At 45.1% G+C, this 18,002-nt stretch overlaps 3 protein-coding genes across 10 annotated transcripts; 1 reads left to right on the forward strand and 2 right to left on the reverse strand.

The window, feature by feature from the left end:
• Positions 1 to 4: 4 nt before the first annotated feature.
• Positions 5 to 2,492, reverse strand: tcta (T cell leukemia translocation altered). Of its 2 annotated transcripts, none has more exons than XM_040204687.2 (3): positions 1,746 to 2,492; positions 1,588 to 1,639; positions 5 to 1,322 (listed from the first exon to the last, which is right to left on the reverse strand). In XM_040204687.2, the coding sequence occupies exons 1-3, from the start codon at positions 1,954 to 1,956 to the stop codon at positions 1,280 to 1,282; spliced, it is 306 nt and encodes a 101-aa protein (XP_040060621.2). In that variant the 5' UTR covers positions 1,957 to 2,492; the 3' UTR covers positions 5 to 1,279. The 2 variants fall into 2 exon arrangements, with proteins under 2 accessions (XP_040060621.2, XP_040060622.1); XM_040204688.2 differs by having other exon boundaries at positions 1,554 to 1,639; positions 1,746 to 2,121.
• Positions 2,493 to 2,624: 132 nt separating this feature from the next.
• Positions 2,625 to 7,981, forward strand: mon1bb (MON1 secretory trafficking family member Bb). 3 transcript variants are annotated; one of them, XM_040204678.2, is made up of 6 exons: positions 2,625 to 2,843; positions 3,430 to 3,524; positions 3,624 to 4,220; positions 4,600 to 5,392; positions 6,193 to 6,340; positions 6,733 to 7,981. In XM_040204678.2, exons 2-6 carry the CDS (start codon positions 3,446 to 3,448, stop codon positions 6,958 to 6,960), a joined length of 1,845 nt encoding a protein of 614 aa, XP_040060612.1. In that variant the 5' UTR covers positions 2,625 to 2,843; positions 3,430 to 3,445; the 3' UTR covers positions 6,961 to 7,981. The 3 variants fall into 3 exon arrangements, with proteins under 3 accessions (XP_040060612.1, XP_077948150.1, XP_040060613.1); XM_078092024.1 differs by having other exon boundaries at positions 2,628 to 2,833; XM_040204679.2 differs by having other exon boundaries at positions 2,699 to 2,843; positions 4,600 to 5,309.
• Positions 7,982 to 8,329: 348 nt separating this feature from the next.
• brpf3a (bromodomain and PHD finger containing, 3a) lies at positions 8,330 to 17,666 on the reverse strand. 5 transcript variants are annotated; one of them, XM_040204676.2, is made up of 13 exons: positions 17,153 to 17,666; positions 14,600 to 16,129; positions 14,213 to 14,369; positions 13,363 to 13,494; positions 12,825 to 12,953; positions 12,426 to 12,738; positions 12,012 to 12,329; positions 11,274 to 11,828; positions 11,125 to 11,185; positions 10,523 to 10,611; positions 10,310 to 10,407; positions 10,054 to 10,208; positions 8,330 to 9,958 (listed from the first exon to the last, which is right to left on the reverse strand). In XM_040204676.2, exons 2-13 carry the CDS (start codon positions 16,108 to 16,110, stop codon positions 9,775 to 9,777), a joined length of 3,702 nt encoding a protein of 1,233 aa, XP_040060610.1. In that variant the 5' UTR covers positions 16,111 to 16,129; positions 17,153 to 17,666; the 3' UTR covers positions 8,330 to 9,774. The 5 variants fall into 5 exon arrangements, with proteins under 5 accessions (XP_040060610.1, XP_077948149.1, XP_077948148.1 ...); XM_078092023.1 differs by having other exon boundaries at positions 10,523 to 10,605; positions 17,153 to 17,499; XM_078092022.1 differs by having other exon boundaries at positions 10,310 to 10,410; positions 10,523 to 10,605; positions 17,153 to 17,499.
• Positions 17,667 to 18,002: the final 336 nt, after the last annotated feature.

Below are 18,002 nucleotides of genomic sequence, written 5' to 3' on the forward strand. Positions count from 1 at the left end.
ATAGTATTGTCAAACACAGCAGATTTAATAGCAATCAAGCTATTTACACAAAACATGTTATATTATCTTGTCTGCTGGTCTCATTTTGTTCACTTCAGGACAATGTACATCATAACATTTCAGTGCACACGGCAGTACATCGTTTTGTACTAATAACCTCCATTTTAATTGTTGTAACTTGGAAGATACAATATCTGATTGTAATGTCTCATTCACCGAACTTTTGATTTACTCATTTTATTATGTATTATTTTGTCTGACCGCATAAATATGCCTTTGGCATATCAACAAAAAAAATCCTCTTAAAACTAAAAAAAAACAGCACAAATAAGTAAAAAATAATTAACCCTCAAATAAAGAGGCACTTTTGGCAGCAATTACAGCTTTAAAATAAGGAAAAGTTGGTTTCAGCTTTGCAAATCTGAATGTTGCATTTCTTTCTCAAGCACCTTTGACTGAGATGGGGACAGAATGAACAGGGACCTTCATGTCCATCTCCTCAAAATCATGACTCGGATTAATGTGTGGTCATTTAACCACAGGACATTTAGTCTGTTATTCTTAAGCCATTTCCGGCTTTGTTTTCTAGCTTAATGTAGCAGCTTTTCCTCCAGAATTTATTTTTTTGTGGCATTCATTTGACCCTCTTCCATCAATAGGCCCCGCTGAACAGGAGCATCTACACAACGTCCCCCGTGCTTCATGTTGTCATTTGTGACACAACCCAGATCTCAAGTCGTTTCCTTCTTTTCTATTCATATCTCCTAAGCTCACACTATGGTCCTTGCAAGTGATGACAAACACGGTGGTTAAAATGACATTTTCTGACTTTTTTTTTGTAGATCTATATTCCGATAGACGGGTCTATTGTTTCTTCCACACATCATTAAATCAATTATTTTGCTCATGGTCCAAATGGAGATTTTTATATTTGCTTACTGCTCTATCGTCCCACTGTTCTTAGAACACCCTTAACTTGCACGTAAAACCATCAACTCGTGTCATATTTAAACAACGTTGTACAAACATACAGGCAGAACAATTTAAGTAGTCAGACTAATGTTCTTCTCAACGACCAATGTTTACAAGCAGCACTATGTAGTTGATACAGAGGATCAGTTTGACACCATTTGTTTGCATAACATGTGTTTTTTTATGCAGTTGCCTGAAAATTCATTCATGAATGCACTGCAGATGCTTAATCATGAGCAAGCTTTAAAAGGGTGTATTGTCTCATCACCAGAGTCCTGTCCTCACTTGGATAAAAGTCCAACGCCCGTTAATCTCGATGAGTCTTTGAGGCATCTGCTGCTTTGCTTTCCCTGAAAGAATAGCACAATGTGATTTACTAACACGCGTGTTTTAAAAAGCACTAACTGTAATATACTTCAAGTATGTCAAAACTGCACCTTTTACCCACCGCCATCAGCTTCAGTTGAGAGAACACAATGATACGATCTCCCATAACTCACTCACTTATAAATATTACCCTTCCGCACTAATACTAATTCTTATTCCGAATGGAACTAGGCCGCGTGAGGAGGACACTCTACCTGTTTGAAGGGACACGGGCGATCAGAAACCTACCATCCGCCGGGGCGGGCTGCTGTGTCCGGTGTGCCTCCGTTCTGTCCGGTCCCTGAACACCGACACCGGCGGAGATGGAAGACAAACGCGGCCGCACTGTTAAGTTTTAGCAAGAGATGCGGCGACGTGGTGCAAGAAAAGTAAGAAAAGAAACGTACCTTGTCGGTAGTACATGTCGTTGACCGTGTTCCCGTAGATTTTCCACGCGAAGTGAATCGCGATGAGACTTAAAATCAACCAGCTGAGCAAGATCTTGAATATGGAAACTCGCATGTCGTTGGCGAGCCAGTCGTCAACAAATTCGGACAGGAACGAGAGGCAGCTGTCAGCGACGCGGGTCAAGAACTCGAAGTCCCACGGTTCCTCCATGGCGCCCGGTTGGTCACTGGGTTTGGGTTATGTGATGTCACAACGGTAAACTCTTCATCCCGATGGGTCACTTGGAGAACATCGCTTCGCGCACGGCACCCAAAAAGAGCAACAACGTCGCCATTTTTTTTTTACCGTTACGATGTTTTGACCGGGGGGGTGCGTAGCCGGAAATGACGTAGTTACGTTGAACAGCACCGCAATCACGTTATGGTAAACAACATCCTGGATGGGATGTGTAACCGGAATAAAAGCTATTTAATCACTACAAATGAAGAGATTATTCCAAAGTAAAAGTCCTATATTATACTTGTTTTGTACAAGAGAAGTCAGAGAGGTCCTCTACACACATGCATTTTTTCTTAACGGGCAACAGGCGACATATGCCAGACAAGACAAACAACTACAGGTCCAACACACTTTTGGATGAGAGCTGTTTTTCTCGTACAACACTATGAGACCACACATAACAGGCTACAGAGCCCTGTGGCTCAACCTAGCTGCTGGCTAGGTTTGCTAAATATTAGGTCTTCCCTGAAAAAGCACGTGGCCATCCGTATGTTATAGATGTATTTGTAGAAGGCGATACAATCCGTACATTTTTACTTCAAACATTCCAAAACACTTTGTACATTCAGCCTATCCAAATAAAATTCGCGTTGTGTTGCTCAGCGGATCGCAACACGAGGGGGCGGGGCCAGCCGGCGCCTCCAAGCGGACTGATTGGTCAGCTCAGCTTGTCAGTAGTGATTCCGGATGTCTGCTGTCGTAAGAGGAAAATTTGTTTTCTGCGTCTCATTCGTGACAGCTTGCGTGCTGCCCGGCTGCAGGTGAAAGTTGATGTAGCGAATTGTATGTGCAACCCCGCGTTTCGACGGTACGAAATCGTAAGTGTTCTTTTTTTCTCTATCCGTCTAATTTTAGCTGAGGACGACTGCTCGCGAGCTCACTGTTAAAGTCGAGGCCACGAAATTGATTCGTATGTTGCTTTGCTAGCAGTCTATGTTAGCCGTGTAACCACAGCCGGTATTTACTGAGCCGCGTTGAATTCCACTGTCAAATATTTACCAGAGTCCAAAAAAAGTGAGCTTTCTTGAAGTGAAGAATCCCACTTTAAGTTAGCTCTTTTTAAGCAAGTTAAGCCATTAGAAACCTTTGTTAGTTTCCCAGTTCTGGCGGTCAAATACTTTCACCCGCGTCAGCTGGACCGCTGTTTATCTGCAGTAGGACACGAGCCAGACTGCTGCAAGTTGTCATTTGTTAAATTCCACAGTCTGGTATCTTGGAGTTGTAATTCTCCATAACCCAGTTGTCCTTTATAATCATTTGACCTGACCAATGGTCCAGAATGAGTAATCCTATTCATGAGATAACGTGATGCATGCTGTGTTCAAGCTAACCACCGAAGTGCATCCTCTGTTAAAGTGTGCGTGTGTGTTTTATACATTTATTTTTGGATTCTTAAATCTGCAGAGACTGGGATGGTATCATGGAGAGAGACAATCATCAAGACGGAGAGGCACAGGGAGTGAATATTTGTGATCCACCCCGTGAGAATAATCCACCCGGTAAACTGTTTAATCTCTCATTAAATTGACTCACATTTTAGCTTCTCATCCAACTCTTCATCCTTTGTTTCACAATTACATTTTTCTTCGTATTTTTAGCTGACACCTTGGCGACGTCTCTCTCCCTCTTGGGGAATCACATGTTTCCTTATCCGGTGGAGAGAAACGACACTACCGCCGTGAGCAAAGAGCAGCCTGCAGATTCCAACCTGTCGGACGTGACGGAAGAGGAGAGGAGCGAGGAGGCGGAGCCCCGTTCTGATCCGGTAACGGCGCCGGAGACCGAGGAGGCGGAAAACTGGCAGGGTGAGAACAACGCGTCTTCCCAGGCGGCTGACGACGGAGCCGAGGATGCCGCCCCCGACAGCGACCGCGCCGACTCCGGGGAGTTTGTCGTCGCAATGCTGGCTAAGGCCAAGCTGGAGGAGCAAGGAATAGGTGTGACGGGAGGGTCATCCCCCCTATTGGAGGCCGGCATCCCAGAATCTCCTGCTTTCATGTCCCATCGCGACGAGGACGTGACGGCGGAAAGCTGGCGGCAGCACAGGAAGCATGTTTTTGTGTTGAGCGAAGCAGGCAAACCCATCTATTCTCGATATGGCAGCGAAGAGGCCCTTTCATCTACAATGGGGGTCATGATGGCGCTGGTTTCCTTCGTTCAAAGTGGAGATAACATCATCCGCTCAGTTTATTCAGGTGAGACTATTTGTGTGAATTTTCTTTTTTTCTTCTCTCAAATAGCTTTTGAAACATTATTCTAAATGTAATTGTCTATTTACATATATTAGGTCAAATTTGGAAGATGTTTCACAGATTGTGTCACAGTGACTTGTGATTTTCCAAAGAGGGACCGTACTTCTCCGTAAAGAAATACAAATCAATTCAAGGGAATGTTTATTCGATAACCAAATTCTTCTGCATCCACTTGGAATATTTTTTTGGAAATGCATTTATGCCCCTTTTTTAAAGTTTCACAGCATCCCCAACACGTGTGAATGTGGGCTGTTAATCACATTCAACGTTACTTCCAGTATAATCTTTCTGTTTCCTGACATATTTTTCTTCCTCCCACCAGATGGGCACACCGTGGTGTTCTTGCAGAAAGGGCCGCTGGTGCTGGTGTGCGTCTCTAGCAGCCGTCAGACTGAGCAGCAGCTCCGCGGAGAGCTCCTCTACGTGTACTACCAGATCATCAGCATGCTCACCCAGGCCAGCATCTCCCGCATCTTTGAACACAAGAAAAACTACGACCTGAGGAGACTGCTGGCGGGGTCAGAGAAGATCCTGGACGGTCTTCTCAACCTGGTGGATTCTGACCCCAGCTTCCTGCTCGCAGCAGTTCACTGCTTGCCCTTAGCCTCCTCTCTCAGGGACTCTCTCAGCCAGATCCTGCAGAAAGCAATTACCCCCAACCTGGTTTTCTCCATCCTCATTGCAAAGAAACAGCTGCTCACCATTGTCCAAGAAAAGACTGTCATTGAGGACGCCAGGCTGGAGCCCGCCGACGTCCACCTCCTGCTCAACCTAATCGGAGCTTCTTCTGCCTTTCAGGCTGGAGAGATCTGGACTCCCATCTGCCTCCCCCTCTTTAATCCTGACTGCTACTTTTATGCATATATTTCTTACCTGGACCCTCCGGAATGCACTGTTTGCTTGCTGCTGCTCTCGACAGACAAGGAGGCGTTCTACGCTGTAGCCGACTGCAAGAGGAGGATCGAGGAGGCCATGGTGGCCCAGAACTCCCTGAGCCTCATCGCCGTAGTGCAGTCGTACAGCGTGAGCCAGGTGGGCGTCTCAGACCTCAGACACTTCATGTACAAGCCCTTCGACGTGCCAGACAACTACCGCCAGCTAACTCAGTTCACCAGGTGTGTGTGCGTCTGTTTTTCTCTGTGCAAATACAGAAGGGACGTTTTAGTTTAAAACAGGGGACCTATGTTTAAAAAAAGGAAAAAAGGTTAAATTTGTGAAAAACACAAATAACACAGAATAAGCCAAAAGGCAATTATATTGATGCTTTACAGTGTGTGCACAAACAATGAAAATAGTGAGAATAAAACTGCTAAACATTTTAAAGTACAAACAAGACATGCAACACAGAGCTTCTCAAAGTCAACACACACACACAGCAAAATAAAATGAGCAATGATTATGTTGAAACATGGACTAAAAACAATACTATGCAGCAAAAATGGAGAGTACTTACAAAAGAGTACTTTGAAGTACTTGTAGTCCGGTACAACCCGCAGCTTCTCCCCAGATACAAAAACATCCGGCTGTGCACCACCAGTGTTTGTTTTGGTAGAAAAACATTTATTCTGTTTTGGATACATTTCGTTGTAAAATGCATTGTGTCACTTGACATTGTGTTACAAAGCATCAAGAAATACAGAGGGCAAGAAATTCAAATTTCCTTTCGCTAATCTTGCCATTTCTCTCCACTTGTCTCTCACTGAGCTGCACTGATATCCTAACGTGCTTTATTATCAAAAAAATTATCAAAACCTTCATATTGAAAGTGAAATCATGCAAGCACACAACAAGGCTGTGCATCTGATCAGCACACCACAGCTTTTGGCGTCCACGTATCTGCCGCTATTTCTGTTTGTGTGGAAACTTGATGATGCCTTTGCGGTGTGAAACGTTGACTCTTTGTTGTTGCGTGCAGCCCAGAGATGGAGGCCCCGTACAGCAGCGAGGAGGAAAAAATGAGACTGCTGGACCTTTACCGCTACATGCACAGCCGCATCCACAGCACCTCAAGACCCCTCAAGCTCATCTACCACGTCGCTGAGAGGGAAACTCTGCTGGCCTGGGTACGTAGTTTCATCATACATAATAATGTCTCTATATTCAACCTCTGCTGTGTTCTGTGCTTCCATTTATTTTGTTTATTGTTCACATGCGTGGTTTAATATATGAAGTAAAGACATTTGTTTGCTCCCTCGCAGTAAAGTAAGCAAAGGAAGTAAGTTGGGTGAGAACCTCGAGATCACACGCACATATCTGTCCATGCAAGTTCCAAGAACCTGGTTTAGAACTGGGAACAGTCGGTGAAAGCTTGTTGCTGTGTGCTGGAATGGTTCTTCCCTGGGCACAGTAACCACATGCACATAGCCTGTTAAGTAGTGCGCTTTGGAGGAGCAGGTATGTGGATCAGTGCAAGAGGAGTAACACCCTAACTGTGGATTTTTTCCTCGTGCTGCAGGTCACAAGTAAGTTCGAGCTGTACACCTGCTTCAGTCCTCTGGTGACAAAGGCCTGTGCTATCACTGCTATCACTAAGCTGCTACGGTGGATTAAAAAGGAGGAGGACCGTCTGTTCATCAGATACCCCCCGAAGTATTCAACCACCCCGAACCCCAGCAAGAGCTCTCGAGGCGGGAAATCTGACCAGCAAGACTCCACAGATAACGGCTTCTTATCTCTTCTATAGGACTCCCTCAGCGCGCCGCTCCGGTTTGTACACTGGGTTGCGAGATATTTTTGAAACCCCCTTTTTTGCTCTCGTCGGGCTCGACGAACATTGACTACCGAAATCTCGACAACACTACAAAGGTTTTACACTATTTAAGACGGAATGAACTCTAAACTCGTATTATTTCTTTACCTCAACTAGAAATGTTACTGGATCACGGCTTCCCCTCAGAAACGGGGTCAGAACAGCGTTACTTTGTAAGTTTTAAATCAAAATGTGGTAGAAAATTATTGCAATCGATATTTATGAATTGAAATGTTTTTATATTGTTTTATTACTGTGACAAGAAGGAAAATTTCCTCACGGACAGTGAATGTATCACACAGATGTTTGCTCATTCATACGCTATAACTATTGGTGGCAGTAAGTTAGGATGAGGAGTGAAATTAAGTTAAACCACCTTTCTCAGACTAGTTCTTAGATTAACTTCATAGAACAAAAACACCCTGCTGTTACAAAACGGGATATGCAAGATTTCTATGTTTGTTGAGTTTCTGGGCTCCACGTAAACTGGAATAACGACAACTGGAGCTGCCTGCACAGGGATGGGCCCCGATGAGTCACACGGGACTGTGAACTGGCCCCGATGGACGCGGCGTCGCGTCCTGGCGGCGGAACTTGAAGACGTCGTGTCCCTTTCATCTCTCACTGGTGTTTCTGTATCAGATTTAAATGATCAGGTTTTATTTGGCGCAGAAGGCACCTGACGACTTCACATGGTCGTCGTTGTTTAGTGTTTTCATCTAGTCGAGCTCGGACGACGGTGCTGAGCTCACGCTGTGTTTTCCTGCGGGTACTGCTGGTGGGATTAGTAGTCGACACTTGGTGTAGAGGCACAGGAGACGCTTCCTCTTGGATTATAGTTTTGTAATGAACATGAACGGTAGCCTCATCCTCGTGTGCTCGTGGGAAATTTCTGTCAATTAAAGTCTTAAAGTATGTCTATAGTATTATGAAAATAAATCCCAGGTTGCACAAATCCACAATTGTTATGATTCATTTGAGATGTTGATGTGAATGAACCTTATTTATAACATGACATGGATTTAACTTTACAGAAAAGAACCGTGGGCCTGATAGTTTATTTGACAAGTTAATTAGGTAGTAATTATCATTGAGTTCAGATGGGTCAAGCAGGGAAATACTTTGGATGTATATTGTGAAGTGTACATGCAGTGTAAAGGAAACCCTGCATGTCTGAGCACTTGTCAGGACATCGGAGGTGTAATATTGACTTTATTTACCCAGAAGCAATGAAGATCTCACTTCTAATCCTTATGTTCTGTCTTGACCAGAAGGTGGGTGTGATTAAATGACACACATGCAGTTGTTTCAAACAGCATTTATTCTTGTGTGAGAAAATATCGTCTCAGGCCGACTTCTAGATCTTGCAGAACAATTCAAATGACAAGATCAAAAATCTGCTGTGCCACCCAAGAAAAAACCCCAAAAGAACAAGAAAAAGACAGCGTTTGTAGACTAGTGCGGTCGCTGCTGCCTAATGAGCTCAAGTCTTAATCTGGAAAATACCATCACTGTTACAAAGAGCTACTTAGCATCATACATAAATCTTTTCAATATTTTACTTTTTAAATAACACTCTTGACTGCCACATATTATAAATTAAAATCTAAATTTGATTTTTGCATTCCTTAAATTACTTCATGTAAGCCAATATAAACATACATTTACATATTTACAAAACTATACACATGCACCTTTACTACACTGAGGTCGTATTCATATATGTATATACTGTACACACACACACACACACACACACACTCGCGTTTTTGCTCCAGGATTCAGCGATCCTACAAATCTTTAAAACTCTTTGTGCTTTTCAAGTCATTTCAGCCAGATTTACAAGTTCATCAGTGAGGGATCGCAGTAGAATTTGTTATAACCACCCAATAATCAGCTTCATCTTTGTAGTGGCTTCAAACCTCACTAACCAAGTAGCTGCACCAGGTACTCCAACATTCTAGTATCCTAACACAGTTTCACAATATGGAAAAATAAGTAAAGACCTCCAAAGTCCCACCTGCAGCGCGTCATATCTGGACTAAAAGGCTATTTCCATTCATTTCAAATGGTTCTTTTGAAAAACATTTTGTATTAACTGAGCAATCTTCAGATTTGCTGAAAATGTCTACACGCTCAAAACGTATCCAAGAGTCAAACAAAGTTGTGATTCATTGCTGTTCTGGATGGATGTTTTTTAGATAATCCTGAATAAAATATTGATGATAAGAAAAGGGCTTCCTGATTTAATGCACATTACATTAAATAGCACTTCTGATTATATAATTTATAACCTGGAGTTACTTTTTAGTCCAGTTATGACGTGAACATTAAGTGGGACTTTCACACTTTAAACACAGTGACATTTCAATGGCAAATACAATCTAAATAGGTTTTGAATCAAGACTTTCCCTTTGATAATTTCATATTTACACTTCTCTCCTTATGTCTTGAATCACTTTGGCCTAAAATAAAAACTGTCCATAGACACACAGCAAGAGTGGTTGTGTAAAATCTTTTACAAAAATGACATAAATAAATGAAGAAATTCATCTAGGAAAATGTCTCCAAGCACTTTTGTCTCCATTTTATAAATCGGAGAAACAGTCTTATGACAGAAAATTCTATTATACCACCGACTCTCAACCCCTTTGTTTTACCGTCACACCTTTTCAAAAGCCTTGACGAAGCGTCTACACACATAACCACACAGCCTGTTTAAGATGATACCATCCAAAAACTAAAACTCTATATAAAATTGGAGGGAGTGAAGTTTAGATTTCCTCTCACGTGATTTAAATGCACCATTGCCCGGTCGTACGCCGTGTGCACAGACTTTCGAACGCTGGGTTTCTTGCCTTCCATCAGGCGTAGTTTGTCCGCCGTGTTGTCCATCCCCATCGGCAGTAACTTGTTCCGAGGGAGCCACTGCCTGAAAACCAAGACGCACAATTTTCCAGGTGACCGTGGGGCGATTATTATTATAATGTTTTTCAAATTCAGCATGAGGTCTTTTCCGAATCTTACCACGTTCTTTTGGTGTCAAAGAACAGCACCAAGAAGAGCTTCTCCCCCTCTTCCGTTTCCCTGAAGTCGCCTAGTTTCAGCACCTCCACAGGAGGCACTGGGATGGGGATGCCGTTGTGAAGAAGCCCCTCCTGGGGCATATCTGGATCAACAATCTGCAACAAAACATGTCGTCAGTCGACGTTGACCGATTCCTGCGGCTCCTCTGAGGTCGGCTTTGACATGTGGAATATTGCGTGCGTGGACACGTCCTCACCATGGCTGGGTACGATGGATAGCCTCTGCATTTGGCCCAAACCAGGTCCAGGGGCCCGAGCTCGGACTCCCTGTCTAAAGACAGAAGTGTAGACTGTCCTGTGAACGGGAAATTCCAAGACATACAATTACTTTAATCATGATATTGTCCATTGAAGCGCTCAGAAATTGAGGCATTTCACTGTTATTTTGATTGCCTTCTCATCATACACACCAGATCCACAGATGTCTCCATGCTCACTGTTGGGAACTCTCGCCAGTGCAGGTTTACCACGACTTCGTTTGGGTGGGGAGGAACTGCAGCTGTAAACAAGAGGAGAGAAAAGCAAGAGAGGTGGGTGATAGTGCTCTATTTATCTATTCCACTGGTTCCCCGACTAAGAACTTACACAGTGAAATCTGATTCCAGATTCGTGTTGCCATCGCTTAGCTGAGGTTTCATACTAATGGACATTTTGCGACCAAAGTCGTCAAAAAGAGGGCCAGATGTGCCGTTTCAATGTGCCTACCTCTGTTGATTCTAGTTTAATAATGTAGAATATATCTCGCGCTTGGATCGTGCATCTTTGTTGTTGAGCGCTGATATTATTAGAAGTGGACCTATTGTTTGATTTGGAAAAAGCTACATTTTTATTATTATTCAGAACTGATCCTTTGTTTCATAACCACATTTTAAAGTCACTGCGATAATCGGAAGTCAAATCCGGCTCCTTAGATCAAATAGTCGAGTCTTCAGGGATTCAGCGTTTAAGTTGGATTCAGAATAAATCGTTTGAGTGTATCTTGCATTGGGCCCATTGCCTCTCTAATACTCACTTTAGTTGTTTGTCGTCGTCGTGGTGGTGGTCTGCATAGGTGTTCTTTCCATTTGTCAGGCCTAGCAGAAGACACCAATGAAATGCTGACAAAAATGGACTTTTTAAGAATCTCTCTTGCTACGTTAAAGGGGTCTACTTTGTCCTTACCTCCTTCTCCGGGTGGTGGGGGGAGCTTGTCTGCTTCACTTTCTGAGCTCGGGCCTCTGGACCTCAGGTGGTGTGAGGAAGGAGAGGGTGGTGCGGGGGAGGCGCTTGGGGTGGGAGGTAAGGTCATGACGTTGGTCACACTGGGGGGACTTGGGCTGGCGGGGCTGTTTTCCAACCCGTTGGTTTTACCCTCAGACGCTTTACCGTTCTGTTGTGGTGGCGACTTGTTTCTCACCAGCCGCGCCCCGTTCTTAGCTTTTTTGAACAGAACCGACGTGCGGCGACCAACTCCGACCAAAGGCAGAGTGGGGGGGGTTCCCAGCGGAGTGACCTCATGCACCGCCTCCTGTTGGGACGATGGCGTTTCACCGACTTCCGCCTCATCCTCCGCTTGGCTTTTGCCTCCGGCGCGGGATGACCTCTGGCGCTTGTAGGAGCGTCCGGGTGACCTTCGCCCTCCGGGTACGATGCCCAGGACCGGAGGTTCCAGCGGAGCGTCCCCTGGCAACGGCGATGATACCGGGCAGGTGAGTTCTAGCACGGGTGGAGAGTCATCTGGATCGGAGAGAAATTTAGAAAAGGATCTTAAATGCGGCTGAAACGATCCGTCGTTGAATCTTATTTGTGGAATATGAACAAATATAACGGCAGATCAGTAATGCAAGTACTTGTTGGATGAATTAAATGGTGCCATTCACCATTACTGCTTACATTAAGTTAATGGCACTAAATGTTTACCTGTCCCAGAGTTTGACATGGCTCTCAGAGGTCCCTTCTTCTTCTTTTTCTCTTCCTTCGCCCCCTTTTCTTCTTCCTCTTCCTCCTCCTCCTCTTCTTCGCCTTCGTCGTCCTTGTGATTCGCAGACTGCGAGTTCTGCTGCTGCTGGTTCATCTTCTGTCGGAGCGAGTTGATCTCTCGACGCAGCAGCCTGATGCGTTTGGTTCGCCCACCACTGGTGCGCATGGATGCAACCATGTCCAGTTTGTCCAGTAAGGCCTTCAGCTGTTCGTCCGTCGTCAAGTGCAGTCTGTTCTCTGGGTCCAACAGGGAGTCGACTGAAAAAGAGAATCAAAAAGGTAGAAGAGCAGATGAGCCACAGATGAGGGTTGTGGTCATGGAGAAATAGCGAGTTCCCATACGCCTCAACTCACCGTCGTCCCATGTACAGGTGTAGAAGCCATGTCTGTTGGGAGACTCTGGGAGATGCATCCCTGTGCTGGGGTCCAGGCCGATGCTCTGGGACTGCCTGTGGGCGTGACGGAGAACGGCTCCGCCCACCTCCCGGAGTTGTAAGGCTGTCTTGTGAAACATGGTGTCCTTGGAGTTGTACTTGAGGCAGTTGGAGATCATGAGGTTGAAGTCCTTCTCGATGTCCGCGATGGAGCAATAGGCATGTCCCTCCAGTTTGGTACACATGGTGGAGAAGTCCATGGGTTGGGATATAAACTCCAGGTAATCTGGGACCTCAGAGAACGATGAAAAGAAGGCTGTTAGTCGAGTAAAAGCAAAGGCAAGTGTGTATTTCAGCAGAAGTTTCAAGCTGCACCAACCTCTGATAGATCGACGGGCTGAGAGAAGATCTTTGCTGTGTCTTTCTCTTGCAGTTGTTCCAAGGTGGATCGCAGAAGAACCAACGCAGGGGTCAACTGCAGTTCAAGGGCAGCCTGCTGAATTTTCATCTGAAGAGCCATGATGTAAACACACACGAGTGAGGGGCTGGATAACAGTCACTGGTTCAAACGGTAGTTCAAATATATAACAAACTCGAAATAGAACAGAAGTAAAGAACTCATCCGCAGATTATTTTCATTCTCTATTAATCTGCTTAGCATTTTCGCTTAGATGATTATTTTCTTAGATAGTTCATCAGTTATTAACTATCATTCATTGAATGGTTGGTTCGGCCAACAGTCAACATATTGAGATATCCATCAGAGGGAAAAAAATAAGCATCTACTGTCAAACTGTTGCTGAATAATTTCCCCAAAAACGAGAAATGAGACATTTCTTTTTAGCTCCAACAGATGCTTATGAATGAAAATAACCCCAAACCATTATAGCTTTTCTCGCACTTCCTCTGCAACGCACCTGTTCTCTCTTTAGCCGCTCTCTCTTGCGGATAAGTTCCACCAAAAGCCGGGCTCTTTCCAGGTCTTGCCTCAACTTCTGCCAGTATCGTAGCTCCTCCCTCGCAGCACACAGCTTCTCATCAGGCTCCCTCTGATCACAAGAGGAACAAGCACAAAGAGAACACGCATCAATCCACCAGTCGCTCTTTCCTCTGGCTTCGTGTTGAAGAGCAGCGAGGACAAACTTCGACTGTGAGACTCGAGTGTGCTGCAGGATATTGGGAAGTTTAGGGAGTTTTCCAGCAAGAAGGAAATCCTAATGATCAGGTCACAAGTCCAAAAAGCAAAAGGAGCGTAATGTCAATTTTGGTCAATAGATGGATTACAATTATATAGATTTTTTTTAATCAGCCATACATTACATTACTGCACATATGTATGCTGTAATCATTATGGCGTCCCCGACCATCCTAAATCAGCCTTTCACACGCCCTGTGCAGCAGAGAGACGTCGACAGCCGAGATAGCGAGCTGTGAAGGGTGGAAGTCCGACACCTACTTCAATCAGCCAGTTCAAGTGTGATGTCTGCGCTTATGTTTTGATTTCACTGTGTGGGAATCCAGACACGGTGTGAAGTGGTTTGATTCCACTGACGTGGCTGAAATGACTTTATCGGTTCTGCGAAGGCTTGCTACTCAAAAGGATGTAAATAGAATAACGTGAATCGATTGTCTTGCTCCGCCCAACTGATACTTCATAAGTCAAAATCAATACATGGCTGCCAGCTTTAATAGGGGATATTCATTATTTGGATTATCAATCATCATGTCTGTGTGAAAGGGCACGCTGGTCATTATGTGTCTCCTCACCTGCTCCGCAGTCTTTTGAGCCTGCAAATGGGAATGAAGTCGTCGTATTAAAGGCATCCCATTTCGTGACTGCCGTTTAAGTAACCAGTAGTTGTGAAGCCTCTGCATGAACTGATTCTTCCTCTGGACTTCAACCCCTGTGCAGATCTTATTCAGCCTGTGGAAAATGTAACGGATATACATTAAAACTTAAAAGGTTGCAGTACTGGTGGTCATAGAAACATCACTAACTCATGACTCCATAGGAGTATAAAGTACTCTTTCTTTATTCACTTCAGTGTTTCCAGTGGAACCCAGCAAGAATGCTAATACTATCGTACAAGGCAGCACACTTAGTGAATAAGGCGTGCTGGGTATGTAAATTTCCCCAGCACGCAAATGTCGAACCTGTGAGAGGGGATCTGAGGCACCAGCAGCACAGGCACGGTTGAGCGGCGTGTCGACCGAGCAGACCCCTTAGCGCCCTTCTTCTTCTGGCCCTTGGTGGCCTTCTTGTTTGGTGGTGGCGGCGGGGGGCTTTGAGTGTAGGATCGTTGACCCCGGTTGCCCCTCCCACCCACCAGTCTCCCTTCAACTGACTCGTCTCCGGACCCGTCCCGCCGAGACCCCACTGGAGAATGATGCTCACAGAAAGCAGTCTTTTTGACAGAGAAGGTGGTACCGTTGACCCCCGTCTCCCGGACGGGGTCTATCTTCATAAACAGGCCGGCCTTCTGGGCGCAAGTGACATGAAAGGCCCTGTAGCAGTTGGCTTTGTGGCACTGAATGGACGCTCCTCTGCCTTTCTGCTTGCACAGGTAGCAGGTGAGCTTCCAGCGAGCGGGAGGGATGTTCTTGACCCCCTCAACGGGCTCCAGAAACACCGTGTTGGCAAAGCACACCTCTGGGATCCATATGGCACAAACGACGTGGGCCCAGCGTCCGTCACTCGTCTGCTTGAAGGCACCTCCTTGGTTGGGGCAGAGCACACAGTCTACGGGACGGGAGGGCGACTGCAGGCAGCAGCGGCACAGCCACTGGCCCTCCGGTACGTAGGGCACGCCGTAGCACTCCTGGTGGACGGCCAGATTGCAGATGTCACAGAACAGGATGACATTACTGTTCAGACATTCGTCGTCCAGACAGACGCAGCAGAAAGCGTCCTCGTCCACAGCACTCTGGGACAGAGCCTGGCTGCGCGACTCCAAGATGGATTCCCTCTCCAGGCGGTCAATCAGCAGCTCAAAGGCGTCCGCGGTAACGGAGGCGTGGCCGTCACACACTCGCTTTTGGTTGACCATCTCCAGCCAGGCGAGGTCCTCCTCGTCCATGTCGTACTCAGCCACACTGTCCTGTTCCTCCATTGACCTTTCTATGAACCGATAGTAGGCGGTCGGCAGAGGAGGCGCCTCTGAGGGGCAGACTGAACTCAGCACGCGAAAGATGGGCTCGGGCAGAGGGATATGGTGAGCCGGTTGCTGCAGAGAGTTAGTAGGTCCTGTGTGCTGCTGGGAGCCGGACCGTTGGTTCTGGTGAGAGGTGTTTTTAACACTCTTCCTGCTTTTACTGTTTGGCGGTTTCCTCCATGATCTAGTCTTAGTCTGCGTTTGCTCACTGTTCTCCTTGTTGCTGTTGCACTCAGCGATGTCCTGGGCCATCATCTCGTCCTCGGTGATCACCGGCAGAGCGTCCGTGATGTTAATCCGATGGAGCCTTCCCTCCAGGTCCACTTCCACTATCTTCTGCGCCTGAGCGTACGTCAAAGTCTCCCTGGATGGAGAGAGCTGCAGTCTGTAGGGCGAAGGGGGCCGCAACTGTCCAGATGATCCCCTGCCCCTTCCTCTCCCTCTGCCTCGGCCCCTACCCATCTTGAGTCCGCTGGCAACTGTGTCACATTCCCAGCTCCTCACCTTCCGCATGGGGGTTTAAACCAGCTCCCTAACAGGGACAAAAAAATAGGAAAATATATTTAAATGCTTATGCAATACTTTGCATGATTATCTGTTTTGTAATGAATATGTTTTATATGTTGTAATCTGTACCATGTAATCATCACAAGTCATTATATCCGAATGTGATTTCACTTGGAAATAACTAATTTGTTATTAGGTTATTATTGCTTAACTTATCCTTTGGTGTTTCTTGATTATAGAAAACGCCAAATAGAAAAGGGTATTAATGTAGGATTTTGACTTAATCATGAATAGAAATATATTAAGGTCTGCTATCGGTATGAATTTTGAGTTACCCTGATTAATTATGCTCCTTTAGGTTTTTGCCAATGTAAAGAGTGCAATTCTGCATTTTTTTGTCTGAATCCTTGTCTTTCCTTTTCTATTCTACACAACCGTTACTGGGGAAAGGGGGTCAACTCTGTGCTGTTGCAATAAAAACACAGCATGTTACCTCAAGTACTCTCTGCACATACACAACTACAGTAAATTGTACTGCTCGCATGTATGAACCTAAGATGTCTCTCCATTGGTCCAATCATTAGACTGTACCCGCCCCACATTTCCCTCAACCCAATCAAATTTCCGAATCCTCTATTTTTTTTTCCCTGTTCCTGTGCGTAGTTAGGTTGACGCGCGCTCGGCTGAATACCAACCCGAGTATCTAACATCTGTCAGCCATTTTAAACGTACAACAGCAGAGACAACATTTGGATTGCAAGTTGATTAGTAGCCCAATTATACACGCCAACAGCAACCAGAAAGCAGACGCACTGTATGCGCCGTGCCCGAATGCATAAATGACTGGCATGTATACGTTAGATCACGAAACTGCAAATGTGAAACGTTTCGTCAACAGCTTTTTACCAAAGACCGCTGCGAAAAGATTGTCTGGTTGATGTGATAACGATACTCGGTCGGACAGGACACGCAGAAGTCGAGTAATGTTAACAGAACGACAGGTTTCCTCGTCGACGATGATCATGCTGAACATATCGGGGTGGTTTACCTTGTAAAATCGTCCTCTGCAGTGCGAGTGTCAAACTGAATAACTGCACCTAGCTAAGTGTCAGCTAGTGACAGACTACAACCAAGGCGGACATGCTAGCCGTTAGCTTAGCTAGCCGGTCATTTCAGGAGCGACAGCGTCATCTTCAGCGCTTCAGTTCTACCCCGTGGCCACGGTCAAACAAACTAACTCAACCTGGTTTCATAGTTAAGGTTTAAACCTGTCAAACGATGTCGGTTCCCAAATCAAGGGTGGCAAAATTCCGAAGATATCAAATTAATGCTCCTTGGATGAGGCAAAATATTCAGTCGAGATGGGTTGAAAAATACGCCCCTTTGGAGAAAAAATACACCTCAGCCAATTGTAAGTCGCTGTATCACCTCGCGCGCAACGCGCATTGTTTTCTGATTGGTCAGAAAGAAAAACCGAATACATCAAACTCAATCCGAGGATCCCAACAGCAAGAAGCGAAGAGAAAAACAACGAGACGTATATTACGCGCCCTTCGGACCCGTCTTAGTTTCCTATAAACCCATATTGTACCTTTAATAGAACTACACCTGCTGGAGTATAGTTTCTGAGACTTTAATAACCTGTAGAGGAGTAAGTTTACAATTTTGCAGACATTCTACTAAATATTATATAAGAAATATAATAACATAGTAATAGATAAACAATAACACATCAAAATGTATATACTACTGCAAGTGTGACAACGTTTTTTAAACAGCATTAGGCCACATTACGAGGGGATGAAATCTTACTGTGCAACGTTGCTATATAGTGAAAGTAATAAATAGCTGATAAGACTAAAATCACTTTTTTACCTTCTTTTTCCACTGGTACAGTA

Source organism: Gasterosteus aculeatus, chromosome 17 (assembly GCF_964276395.1).
Source record: "Gasterosteus aculeatus chromosome 17, fGasAcu3.hap1.1, whole genome shotgun sequence".
Lineage (NCBI taxonomy): Eukaryota > Metazoa > Chordata > Actinopteri > Perciformes > Gasterosteidae > Gasterosteus > Gasterosteus aculeatus.

Bases quoted from the DNA above. Each gene is read 5' to 3' on its own strand.
- tcta (XM_040204687.2), bottom strand. From the start codon at position 1,956: ATGGAGGAACCGTGGGACTTCGAGTTCTTGACCCGCGTCGCTGACAGC. The intron at 1,640-1,745 runs GTACGTTTCTTT...GTCGGTGTTCAG, and splicing joins CGACATGTACTACCGACAAG to GGACCGGACAGAACGGAGGC. The intron at 1,323-1,587 runs GTAGGTTTCTGA...CTATTCTTTCAG, and splicing joins GCAGCCCGCCCCGGCGGATG to GGAAAGCAAAGCAGCAGATG.
- mon1bb (XM_078092024.1), top strand. From the start codon at position 2,811: ATGTGCAACCCCGCGTTTCGACG. The intron at 2,834-3,429 runs GTACGAAATCGT...TTAAATCTGCAG, and splicing joins TGCAACCCCGCGTTTCGACG to AGACTGGGATGGTATCATGG. The intron at 4,221-4,599 runs GTGAGACTATTT...TCCTCCCACCAG, and splicing joins CATCCGCTCAGTTTATTCAG to ATGGGCACACCGTGGTGTTC.
- brpf3a (XM_040204674.2), bottom strand. From the start codon at position 16,110: ATGCGGAAGGTGAGGAGCTGGGAATGTGACACAGTTGCCAGCGGACTC. The intron at 13,495-14,212 runs GTGAGGAGACAC...TCTTGTGATCAG, and splicing joins CTCAAAAGACTGCGGAGCAG to AGGGAGCCTGATGAGAAGCT. The intron at 12,739-12,824 runs GTTGGTGCAGCT...TCGTTCTCTGAG, and splicing joins AGCCCGTCGATCTATCAGAG to GTCCCAGATTACCTGGAGTT.